This window comes from Silurus meridionalis, chromosome 9 (genome assembly GCF_014805685.1).
Source record: "Silurus meridionalis isolate SWU-2019-XX chromosome 9, ASM1480568v1, whole genome shotgun sequence".
Classification (NCBI taxonomy): Eukaryota; Metazoa; Chordata; class Actinopteri; order Siluriformes; family Siluridae; genus Silurus; species Silurus meridionalis.
Window position 1 is genome coordinate 2,608,767 of NC_060892.1, and position 12,374 is coordinate 2,621,140.

A 12,374-nucleotide genomic window follows, 5' to 3' on the forward strand; every position below is an offset into this window, starting at 1 on the left:
ATATTTTGACAGCGCTGAAAATTCATTCCTAAATCCAATAAATTTTTTGTTCAAAACACACCTCTTTTTCCTCTCTTTGTTTTGGTCTTCCATCCACAAGACACTGTTTTCAGTTAGTATATATTTAGTCATTGCCGCGACGTTTCAAAGAACCAGGAATTGAATGAATGGCGGGCGAAAATGATGCAGGTCGAATTCAACTCTATTAGTTTTTATTTGTATGGTGCTTTATAACAATGGACATTGTCTCAAAGCAGCTTTAAAAAACAAAGCAGTAATAAAGAATGTATACATTTCTTCCTTAGACTTGTAGGTTTGTCCCTAATGAGTGAGCCGGTGGTGACAACTCCCCGAGATGGCATGAGGAAGAAACCTTGAGAGGAACCAGACTCGAGAGGGAACGACATCATCTGGGTGGCACCGAATATCCATTTATTACAGTTAAACGGTGTTGAGGTGCAGTGATGGTGATCAGATTTAAACTGTAGTCCTGAGACTGTTGACAATAACTACAGTCAGTATTCATCCTCAAATCTCCTGTTATTTTAATAACAGGAGATGTGAAATCATCAACAGCTGCACAGAGTGGCCTCCAATTGAAGAGAACCTCATCCAAAGGCGGGGCAGATTGAAGTGTCGTGTGTATTGCGTTCAGACGTTTGGGTTACGTTTTTTAATTTATTTGTTTAGCTTTTAAGTTGCCGTAGTTTTTTTATACCAAAATTTTTTTTTTTTTACATTTCTAGTTTTATATTTAAAAAACTGAACAGGGCGATAGTACGGAAAAACATTTATCAATACTCATTCCTCCCTCCCGACAATAGAGTATTTATGATCATGTTATTCAACTATTATTGACCTTCACGTGGTGGATTGAGGAATGAAAAAAAGCCGAGGGATCCTGAAAGCAATCACGTCCAGTCACAGTAAGGTCAGCGTTTCTCTGTTCACTTTTTATTGTACTGGCAGCAACAGAAAAACTACTTTCTCACATGACCTTCAAAATAAAAAAATATATACTGTATATAGTTATTTGTTTCGCTTAACCAAAATAAACCCAAAAAAGCAGAAGTTTTTAAAAAAAGAAAAAGAACATCAGCAATCTTGGTCTACTTACACATTGGAATGTGCCACCGCTAAATAATCGCATGATTTCAGTAGGTAACGTTACACCGGCTGTACAGCGATACAAATACAGCTACACACACGTACACACTCCGATTAACCAGCTATCGTATCCGCGTGGACGTTGCGAAAATAAATAAATACGTCGTTAAAATATTTCAACTGCTGAAAATAAAAAAAAGTTTTGTGCTTTGTATCCCCACTGTCTCCTTTTGTGTAGATATCTACTAGGCTCAATCTCTGTATATAAAGAGCTCCGTATTTATCGACTACTACTTTATCTCGAATTAAGGATGAGTGCGGACAAGAAACTGATATAATCACTTAAATAAATACACACCCAGGAGGATGATTTCAGAAAGATTTGCAGTTCACCAAGTTCATACTTTCGTTTTTTAAGCTAAATGCCATCAGTATGTGGTTTAGCTTCACCAATCCAAACATGGATGTGTTTTGACTTGAAAAACGATACAAATGTGCAAATTCATGAACAGGTACAGAATATAAACGTGTTGTATTCTGTGTACTGAAAAAGAAATTGATGCTGGTAAAATGGGTAATAATAATAAAAATATTTTAGTTTTTTGCAGATTAAACATTAATTCCAAACATATATAGACTTTTATAAATGCCGAAAAAGGACCATCAAGATTTTGCTTAATGAGGAAAATCAGGAAAATGTAAATAAATAATAAAATACATTTTCTACAGTATAAAATTCAAGTTAATTTCTTTATATATATATATATATATATATATATATATATATATATATATATATATATATATATATATATATATATATATATGAGGCAAAGACAAAAAAAGATACAAGTGCAGAGAATTGCAGGTGCGAACAAAGTGATTTGCTCGCGTATGAGGAAACGAGCACTTCAACAAGACATGTTGATTAAACTAAAAAAATAAATAAATAAAAATGAAGTGTTTACTGTGGGGTTCCTTTTTTGTGTGTCCCCCCAGAGGGTTACAGAGTCACTGCAGGTGAACAAGTTTAATTACTTGCTGCCAAGAATAATACCGACTGGAACAAAGTTATGTTTCACGACTACTAACGGCATTTGAATATTGTGCGTATGCAAAAGTTCAGCGTTTCTATTTAAAGAAACTGAAGAAAAAAAATTAAGAAAGAAAACGTAATGCATATCAGTGACTTGGATTGACTACGTTTACCCTTCGTTTGACCTTTGCTTCTTACCCTTTCAAGGCTTATATTAAGTCACAGTATTTGAACGCCACCCTGATTTGGAGGTCCATTTGCCATGAGAAGATTTGCCAGGATGACACATGCCACAATTTCTTTTACTTGAAAAGTTTATGTGGACAACGTTCATAAGTCTTTTCAATATATAGCAGCCATTGTGGTAGCAGATGTGGTCGAAGGTAAAAAATATACATCGAAAAAAAAAAAACTTCAATAAAGCAGTCAAAGAGAAAATCAATAACAACACACAGGTTCAGACCAGTTCCTTATTGTTTGGTGTTGTTTAACGACTGGTTTTTGCATATTTTTGCACAAAAGTCCAACCAGACAAAATACCAGCCTTCGATTTGATGACTTTTACACTACGCAGATGCACGCAGTCAATCAGTGTGTGTGGTTCGGATGCTGTAATCCAACAGGGTGAGTTTATCAGTAACAATTAGAGACCAGAAACTTTCCATGGAAACTTCATCTTGGGAATTGTTTGGTCATAAACTGATGTGCATGTGAACTAATACAGATAAAAAAAAAAAAGTTTTAACTTGATTTAATTGTTAGTGTAATTTCATGTGAAAACTCGACAAGGAGGAAATGTTTTTTGACATGATTTAGTGTGCAGGATTTGAGAGATGATGTGTGTAATGTCATGGAGGAGTGTAGGGGGCGTGGCCTCAGTGGCCCTGCAGTAAGTGGGCTGTGTGTTTATGTGATTGATGAATGTGCAGGTAGAAATTGAACTGTAATTGCATTAAAGCTGGTTGTTTTAACCAAAATTACCCTGTAAGATTTTTTTTTCCATCTATATTTAAGTTTCCTGTTATAGACTATCCTGCATTTTTTTGTAAATAAATAGTTTATTCCCATTGAATGTTTCCTTGAGAATTCCTGAAATGTTGCATCCCGATAAACAGTAACGATAAACACATTTCTCTTTGGGATACATTATATTAATCGTACAAATCCTAAACCTTGATGTGAGATTCAGAGGTTAATGACGACTTCTTCAGATTGAACACGAGTTGGCTCTTTTTCTAGGCTTGGGATCTCTGAAGTCCTTGTCATCATGGGCACAAGAGCTGAACGAGCAGGAGGAACAGAGCGTCTGCGAGAGCCTACGCATGCCGAGCCGGAACACGCTGTTGGACAGGCTGTAGATGACGCAGTTGCAGAAGCTATTGCTGATCGCTAACCAGGTGGTGATGAAAGATAGAGCAGGACTGTCCAAGATGTGTGAGCTCTCCAGGAGAAAGTAAATAATATAGGGCAGCCAGAGCATGTAGAAGACGCTCGTGATGCGAAAAAGCACCATGGCGTAGCGCCTGTCGGGACCATGACCCGTATGGTGCCTCCCTCCTTCGCCGGCCTCCATCTCCTGGCTGGGAAAACGCGCCCTGCGCTCGCTGATCTCCCGATTGTGCTGCTGACAGATACGGAAAATGTGAAAGTAGGTGAAGCAGACCACGAGGGCCGCTGGAGCGTAAAGCAGGCAGACGACGAAGCCGGTAAACAGGGCAGAGGTCGGCCAGAAATTAGCACACCACTCGAAGATGTCCCCGTGGTACCCCGGCTTTCCCCAACCGAAAAATGATGGCAAGAACACGACGCAGGAGTAGATCCAGATCAAGACGATGCAGCAGCGCAATCGGCACGGTGTCACCAGCTGGTTGTAGGAGAGGGGCTTCGTAATGGCCAGGTAGCGGTCAACACTTATGCAGGCCAGGCAAGCCATGGAAACACTCTTCAACACCGAGATGATGTAGCTGAACACCTGGCACGTGAGGGGTTCTTGATGGACACTGGCTGGGTAGTGAAGCAAAGAGAAAGTGGGAACCAGGCAACTCAGGCCCACCAGAAGGTCTGCGTAGGCCATAGTCTGGATAAAGTAACTGGTGGTGTAGTGGTGCAGCAAAGGGGCACAATGAAATACAAAGATGACGGTCAAATTCCCAGCAATAATGAGCACCGTCAGCAGCACGATAAGTCCAGTCTCTAAGATGCAAGTCCCAATACCCTCGTTCTGTCCCCAACCCAGAGGACATGAGTGGTTCAGGGACACGCTCGCACTACTTCCAAAACTACCGTTTTCAATTGTGGAACGCTCAATCAGTCCCGACCGGTTCATTGTCCTGGTGCAGTCATATAAAGTTCCTCGGTTCTTCAGGCCAGTGAACAAAACTCTTGGTCTGTAATGTTCTTCTATCTAATTTTGTATTTCATCTCACCTCTGCTTCTCAACACAGTTAAAGATCAAACAAAAACGATGGCAAAATATGTGCAAGTAAAAAGTGACCAAAAAGAGAGAAAAGTTTCTTCTCCAGTCAGTCATGCTCGAAAGATTCAAGAATTGTCATTTACAAACAAAAAACTGGCACTGAGAATAGTAGCCATTATAAAAAAAAAATAAAAAAATAAAAAGCATCATGTCAGTGCTGATTTTCTTGACCGTCCTCGAAAAGGGGCGGAGGGTAAATGGATTTGAGATCAGGCATTACAGTTCCCAATATTTAGATGATTTACAGCTTTTCAAATGAAAAATGACAAGAGTAATAAAAAAATAAAAAATAAAAGAAATCTTGAAACAAATAAAAAAATTAAAATCAGCCACTGGGGGTTCAAAAGCAATAGTTTTCAGGTCATAGCTTCTGGAATTAGTTAGAAAATCGAAGAATAATAAAAAAAAAAGAATAGGGTTAAAAGTTGTGTGGTGTTCGACAGTTAGGACCTCACGGCTGCTCCACAGACGCGCTCGTGAGCTTCCGACTGTCCGAAATCCAAACCGAGGCACCCGAAATACACTACAGCAGCTCGTTTTGTTTTTTCACGTTTAAAAAAAAAAATTTAAAAAGGGATCAGCGTCCACAGTTTGAGCAAAAATGAAATTTTCAGAACAGCATTACCATAAAGACCGGCTTCAGTCTGTTCATTTACTTATTCCTGAAGTGACGGTAAATGAAAAACTTTATAAAAAGGTAGCGTTTTTGTTCGACAAGGTGAAAATCTCTTCAGGTATCCAGAAAAAGTGATGCGTTTTGATACCTAGCCATTACGTACGCGTACGTGATTGACCAAACGAACAGGTTCTTTTCCATTTGACCCGTATGTCTGCGTATCCGTTATCCTGCGTGTTACAGAAGATACGCCGGGATTCATTCGCTCGTCGGTGTTTCTGAAGTCCGTATGCGTTAGTTTCCTTCTTTCAGCAGAACTTCGTAAAGCAAACACATGATGATGTGGTACGTGGTCCTGCCGCTGTCGTCTTCGATCGGCGCTTCCAGCAATCCGATACGAGTCCCCCGCTTGTAGGATTAAATACAGGAGAAAGTGAGCGGAAAAAGCAGATGAGAAAACAAAAAGGGCTTGAGAGAAAAACCCGTGTAACAAAAACGACAAGATGAAAAAGAAGCAGTAGCGCAGAGGTGATAAGCAGCCCTGAACTGCTGGCGCAGTGGGAAAGAGATGCTGTAAGTGGTTTCGCCTCCCTCTCCCCCGCTCTCTCTCTCTCGCACTCGTTTGCTCGATCTTGTGCTCCGTCTCTTTTTCACACGCTCCCTCCCTCGCTGCCAGGCTCCCTCTCCCTCTCGTTCACATGCGCACACACTTTCTCCGCCTTCCCTATGGGCTGCACCTGAGGTCCTGCTTCTCTTTCAACTCCTCCAACATGCCAGTCTTCTTTTTTTTCCCTCTCTGATTTTTCCACGATCTTCCTTCCTGCAGAGAAAAATCCCACTCAAAACTAATCGACTTGATTCCGCTCTCCTTTCTCAAAGCTCCTTGCCCCAATTTCTTTCTGTCCTCATGTCATTTCTTTCTCTGCCCCCTCACTCCACTGTGGCAGTGATCGAAGGGCATTTCTATCTCTGCCCCGTTGGTTACAGTTGCCAGGCATTTTTAGCCGACTGGGACCCTCCCACAGAGAAGCCAACACAGCGCAACAAACAGGAACAAATTAGAGATTAAAGGGTTTTGTGTGTGTGTGTGTGTGTGTGTGTGTGTGTGTATAAAAGAGAGAGAGAGAGAGAAAGAGAAAGAAAGAGTGTGTTTATAGGGGACAAGGACAAGCAAAGGGGTGTGTTTTGCAGATAAAAGAATCTGGATGCATTCCCCTCATTTGTCCTGCAAAACCAAACTAAAATTAAAATGATCGATTTCTATTATAATGCTCACACACACACACACACACACACACACACACACACACACACACACACACACACACCGTTTTAGAGGATTTTATTTAAGAAGAAAGTCAAAATTACAGGACTTAGGTCGTAATTACAAGAATTAAGTCGAAATTACAAGAATTAAGTCGTAGGAATACGACAATAAAGTGTAAATTACGAGAATAAATTTGTAACCCTAATTAAGAAACATGTAAGAACGGGGCTCTGTTGTATATAAAAAGGGGGTGTTGAGGCTGGAGAAGCATGAACGCAGCTGGTCTAAAGGGGACTGGGGGAGCTTTGTGAGAAACAGTCCATCTTGTCCCACAGGCACTTCATATGCAGCTCAGCAGAACCCACAGACCCGGTTGACAAAATAAACGACTTTTAATGCACTTTTGAACTGTTCAGCAATGTACTTTATGGAAATCTGCAAATCGGCAAAAAAATAATAAAAATAATAAATAAATAAAAAAGATGATGACATCTGAGCTTTTGCAGTGCAAACAATTTTAATGTGTACAAAATAAAACAAACACAAAAATTAATAAATAAATAAATAAAAAGACTACAAAGATCATTTAGGAAAAGGTTTTTATATTTATATCAGACCGAGTCTGTGGGATTTAACACTGCCTTAAGAAAGTAATACATTAATAATAATAATAATAATAATAATAAAGTTTCTTATGCAGGTGCTACCCCTTTGCCCCCCGCTTTGCTTCACATTTCATGCAAATTGCGTAGGCAAGAGAAGCTCGATTTAAAGTCACGTAATTGAACCTCGAAGCAATGCGGCTAATGAGAAATATCAATAACATGAGCTGTTTTGCAAATGTAATGTAATGTGGTATTATGGAGACGTGATTAAGAAATAAAAATAATAATTCTCGATCAAGTGTCACTTTCATAATTCAATAAATTAACATTGCAAAAAAATTAATTTTAATTAATTTCCACAATATAACAGAAACGGTCTTAGAAATCCAGTGTGCACAAAAATGACAAATGCAAATAAACTACAAAAATGATCTGCCATCAAAGATTTAATTACATGCTCCATAAAGACGATAATCTACTTAAGCAGACTGGTGAGAACTACATAATTAATCCCACAAGCAGATGGAAAAAAAAGGTGGCGGCAGCACAGGAAAGTGTTTTTGAAGAAAGGGGAAAAAAAAGAATAAAACTGCGATTTGTCTCAGAGACGGAGAGTTTAAGCCTCTTGGTGGACAGCAAATGAGACTTTTCATGCACAGACAAACGTAGCATCTAATTCTGTATCTCGCTTCAGGACTTCGTAGAATAAAACACTTTTCTACACTCGTGCAGCACAAACGCGTGGGGAATGAGGCCGTGTCCACACAATACGTTGTTGTTTTGGGTGAGACGAAAACGTAGCTTTTTGAAAACCATCTCCAAAGTGGACAAATTTGAAAACTTTCTTTTTAAAAATGATGACGTATTTTTTGTCGTTGCTGCCGGAGAGCAGGAAAGTAAATAAACGAGGGTGTAAATGACGGAGGTCTTAGGTTTTGCTCAGTGTAGGGACGTGAGCGCTTTCAGAGATTTGAGTGTGGATAAGCAACTTTTGGGAAACGGATGAAAAACTAAATCTAATACGCACTTTGACTAATCGCTTCTTAAAAATCAACTTAGTCTCCAAAAATGGGAAAATGTCTGTCGGTATTCTGAGTGAGCAGAAAGGTGAAGGTTAAGAAAAAGCTGGAAAATGAGGTTTCGTGCATCATGGAATACGAAGATTCCATTAAGACCTACTCACTACGGCAACAAACGGAAAAGTCGTCGCATACACTATACGAACACCTGAACATGAGATTGGTAGGTGCTTTCTGAAGATCCTAATTACATTTAGTCTCCGTTTGCTCCTATAAATAACCTCCACACCCTTCTGGGGAGATGTTCCACTACATTTGGGAATGTGTTTGTGGAAAATTGTGGAGATTCCTTCAGCCACAAGGGTGTTGGTGAGGTGAGGAGTCCTGTTGTGCAGTCAGTGTTCCAGTTCATCCCAAAATGTGTTTAATAGGATTGAGGTCAGCGCCAATCAAGAGCCAGTCCAACCCATGTAAATCATATCTTCAAGGAGCTGGAACAAGGGAAAATTTCATTCTACCACATCCAAAAACATCCCGTAAATGTGTGGTTACGGTTTGGAGAAGGACCATGTATAGTTTGGAAAGTCAGGTGTTTCAATACTTTTCTCTGTAGAGTGTATAAATCACGTCTATATTCTACGAGTTTTGAATTTATATCCTAATTCAAAAGCATGAGCAAAAAGAAGCCGATTTCTAAAGCATTATAACATGCATACATTAATATTCCTACAACGACCAATGGCACAATTACTAAAGATTCAATCAGCATCAGAATCGATAAGCTGAGACAGAGCCATTAATAAGTTGTCGAGCGCAGGAGCCCCATCAGCCCCATCAGCCCAGATCTCTGGCTCTCTTGTTTTTATTAATAGCCTCACAATGGTTATATCAATACCATTAGCTAAACTACAAATGGAATTAATAATGGGATGAATTATACTTGCACCTTTGCAGAACCTGCGTTACATAAAGCGGCGTATATTTAGCAGTTCGTCTGGATGGCAGCTATTTCTGCCGACGTGAGAGGCGATGGCAACCGCACAATCCTGGGGCAAGAGCTGCCAGCCAGGGTATAAATATATAAATATATATATATATATATATAAAAAAAAAACAATTATCCTTCTTTATTCTCAGCCCATCTTTTATAATTGCCACCCTTCTTCTCAATAATGTCATATTTCCCTGGTGCATCAAGTAACACGACTATTGATTTAAAGGTAAAAGAAAATGCACCATGATCTTGGAGCTCTAGAAAATTTCCTTCACACTCCGACACAAGCCCTTTAGGAATTATCGAAAAGATTTCAGTGTGCCCTTTAACAGCCTATGGAACAGCAATGTGCTTGAGTGATCTGAGCTCTGGAGAAAGCAGGGTTGAGGGGGGGGGTGGGGGTGGATGAAGGGTATGTGGTCTCGATGGTAAATTGATTTTTGGCAGGTCAAGACAAAGAGCACAAAAAAAGGGAAGGCAGGAAAATCCTCACTTCCAACCGAGCTCCAGTCCATCACACAATCATAATGGAAAAATCACTGTACCCTGTTCGTGTGCATTCTTATGCAGGGTGCGTTCGCATTTGACACAGAAAATAGCGAGGGGATGAAGCAGGGAAAAAAAGCTTATTTGCATTCGCAAGGAATATTTTTTATATCAGGGTTCCTACACATTTTTTCATTTCAAAATTGAAAAATTTTCAGACTCAAATATGCAGACTTCCCTAAAGTTTTTAAGACTGTATTTAACAATTGGGAAAAAAAAAATCTCTGATGTAAGTCAGAGGCAGAATATCTGATGTACGCAGTTATTACCAAATAATTGCCGGAAGGTACTAAAGCTCGTACAAATGAACACCAAAACCAAACCACGTTCGATTCACAGAATTTTATTAAAACTGTGATTCTAAAACTAAAATTATTTGTAAATCTTGAATCCGACAGCAATAGAAGGATTGTTCATGAGCAATTCACCAAGAAACCACAAAACAAAACGAAAGTCCGTTAACATTCTTTTGCCCATGTCCACACTGATATGTTTATGTTTCAAAACATTATATATTTTCCTCTGTGTTTTGACCTTCCGTCCGCACTGAGACGGCGTTTTCATTCAACAAAAACGTGGCTTTTTGAAAACGATCTCCAAAGTGGAAAAATGTGAAAACGCAGTTTGCAGTGTGGGCTGTAAAAACGCAGGCTTTCGAAAAACACCGGAAAGCGCCAGAAAGTAAATAAACGGCAGTCGGAAATGATGCGGGTCGAAGCGTCTTACGTTTCAATCATGCGCTGTACAGGGACGTGAGCGCTTTCAGACGTTTTGGCGCGGACGAGCTACTTTTGGGAATCGGTTAAAAACGAAAGTGTGTGCGCGTTTACAAATCGTAACATTTTTAGGCGGAAAAACACCGTTTTCAAATGTATCCAGATTCGAGTAGACGCAGTTTGTGTTTTATAAAAATTATATATATATATATATATATATTTATTTATTTATTTTTTATTTTTTTTTATATATATTTTAGAAAATCGAATAGGGAGATAGTATGGAAACAACTAATTTTCAATACCCGTGGTCAGAACATCACTGTATAATTCTATTGACTTATGTATGGGAAATTCATATGTACATAATGATCAGAAGGCACGCTAGATAGTTTTTCCACCATTTCGTGGAGTATTGCTTATACTGTGTCGGGATAATTGTGCTTCTGATTTGCGAGTCAACAATAGTTCTTCAGTGTGGGAACATTCCAACTCGAGCGCCGCATGAGAACGAGGGCACCTCCAAGAACAACATGAAAGAATTAGCTTTTTAAACATGTACATGTAGAACATAGCCTGCAGAAATGCCAGAGCTACATTAATATGCCTTCTCGAATCAAGAGCGGCAACGGAGCACGCGGTTTAGATGTGGCTTTGAGATGTTTTGAGGGTTTGAGATACAGTGACTGTTCCGCTGTATGCAGTAAGACCACAGGAAAAAAGAAATAAAAATTGAAAAAATAAAACAAACATATTACAGTTAGATGTCAATCAAGCATTAAATCATTATAATGAGAAAACCAAAAAATTTACAATTTGTTCCTTGGATAAGCTCAACAGCAAGATGTATGAGTTTCTGCCTAAAACGCACTGCTTGCCATCGATTCTGATAAGAACATTGAGTTGATGGACATCACGCAAAGATGCCGATATTGTAAACACTGGCACAAAAAAAACCCTGGTGTGTCAGTTATTAACATCATAAATGTATGGAATAATGAAGACAAATGTTTGTGGACACCAATCATAAGATCGGTATGTGCTATTCACATCCCAACGTCCCCACATTTAGTCCTTATTCACTCTAATAATCATTTCCACTGTTCTGGGAAGAGGTTCTACTAGATTTATTAGGTGCCTTAAGTGACAAAGTGTCCCCTTCAATATACAGTATTTAATGTACTAACATTCGTTCAAAAAGAAAATTAAAAGTTACTTTAAAACTTGCACCAGAACCCCCAAATCATGACCCACGTCACCAGAACTGAAAAGTCCTAACCCATGTACATTTAAATTGTGCACAGAACTAAATATTCCTAAACCATGTCCATTTAAAACGTGAGGCAAAACTCAAAATTCTGATCCACATCCATTCAAAATGTGCACCTGAACCCCAAAGCCTTATACATGTCTATTTAAACATTGGGCCAGAACCATAAATCTTGACCCATGTCCATTTAAAACGTGTGCCAGAATAAAAAAAATCCTGACCCATGGTCATTTAAAACCTCACCAGAACCAGAAATCCTGACTCATGTCCATTTAAAATGTGGGCCAGCACCCAAATCCTGACCCACACTCGTTTAAAACGTTTATCAGAACCTCAAATCCTGGCAGAACATACTACAATGAAATCAATGAAAAGGACAAATCGATATATACAAATTTTTTTATACATTGTTTAATTGTCCAACCCAAAATTCTGACCCATGTCCATTAAAAAAAAAAAAATTTGCACCAGAACCTGAAATATTCTCTATAGAATATTTAACAATAAATTATTCAGACTATAAACTTGGCTCCATTTACTCTCATATTTCCCTTCGATATGAGACCAAAAGAATATAAAAGGCTGAAGTACCAACCAACCACCTATTTCTTTTTCACATATTTCTAAGATCGCTAACCTGAAGCTGGTTCTGTTCTCGCGTTTCATATCGACTACACAGTAAAACACAATGATCTCTGCCCAAAGACACACCTACAGGACAC

General features: G+C 39.0%; 2 protein-coding genes across 4 annotated transcripts in view; both read right to left on the reverse strand.

Moving 5' to 3' along the window:
* rabgap1l (RAB GTPase activating protein 1-like) overlaps positions 1–12,374 on the reverse strand; it is a 110,554-nt gene that overhangs the window by 68,386 nt on the left and 29,794 nt on the right. The window lies entirely within an intron of this gene.
* Positions 1,944–6,288, reverse strand: gpr52 (G protein-coupled receptor 52). Its single transcript, XM_046858408.1, has one exon. It carries the CDS (start codon positions 4,467–4,469, stop codon positions 3,351–3,353), a length of 1,119 nt encoding a protein of 372 aa, XP_046714364.1. The 5' UTR covers positions 4,470–6,288; the 3' UTR covers positions 1,944–3,350.

Excerpts from the sequence above, each read along its gene's own strand:
- gpr52 (XM_046858408.1), bottom strand. The coding sequence starts at position 4,469 with ATGAACCGGTCGGGACTGATTGAGCGTTCCACAATTGAAAACGGTAGT.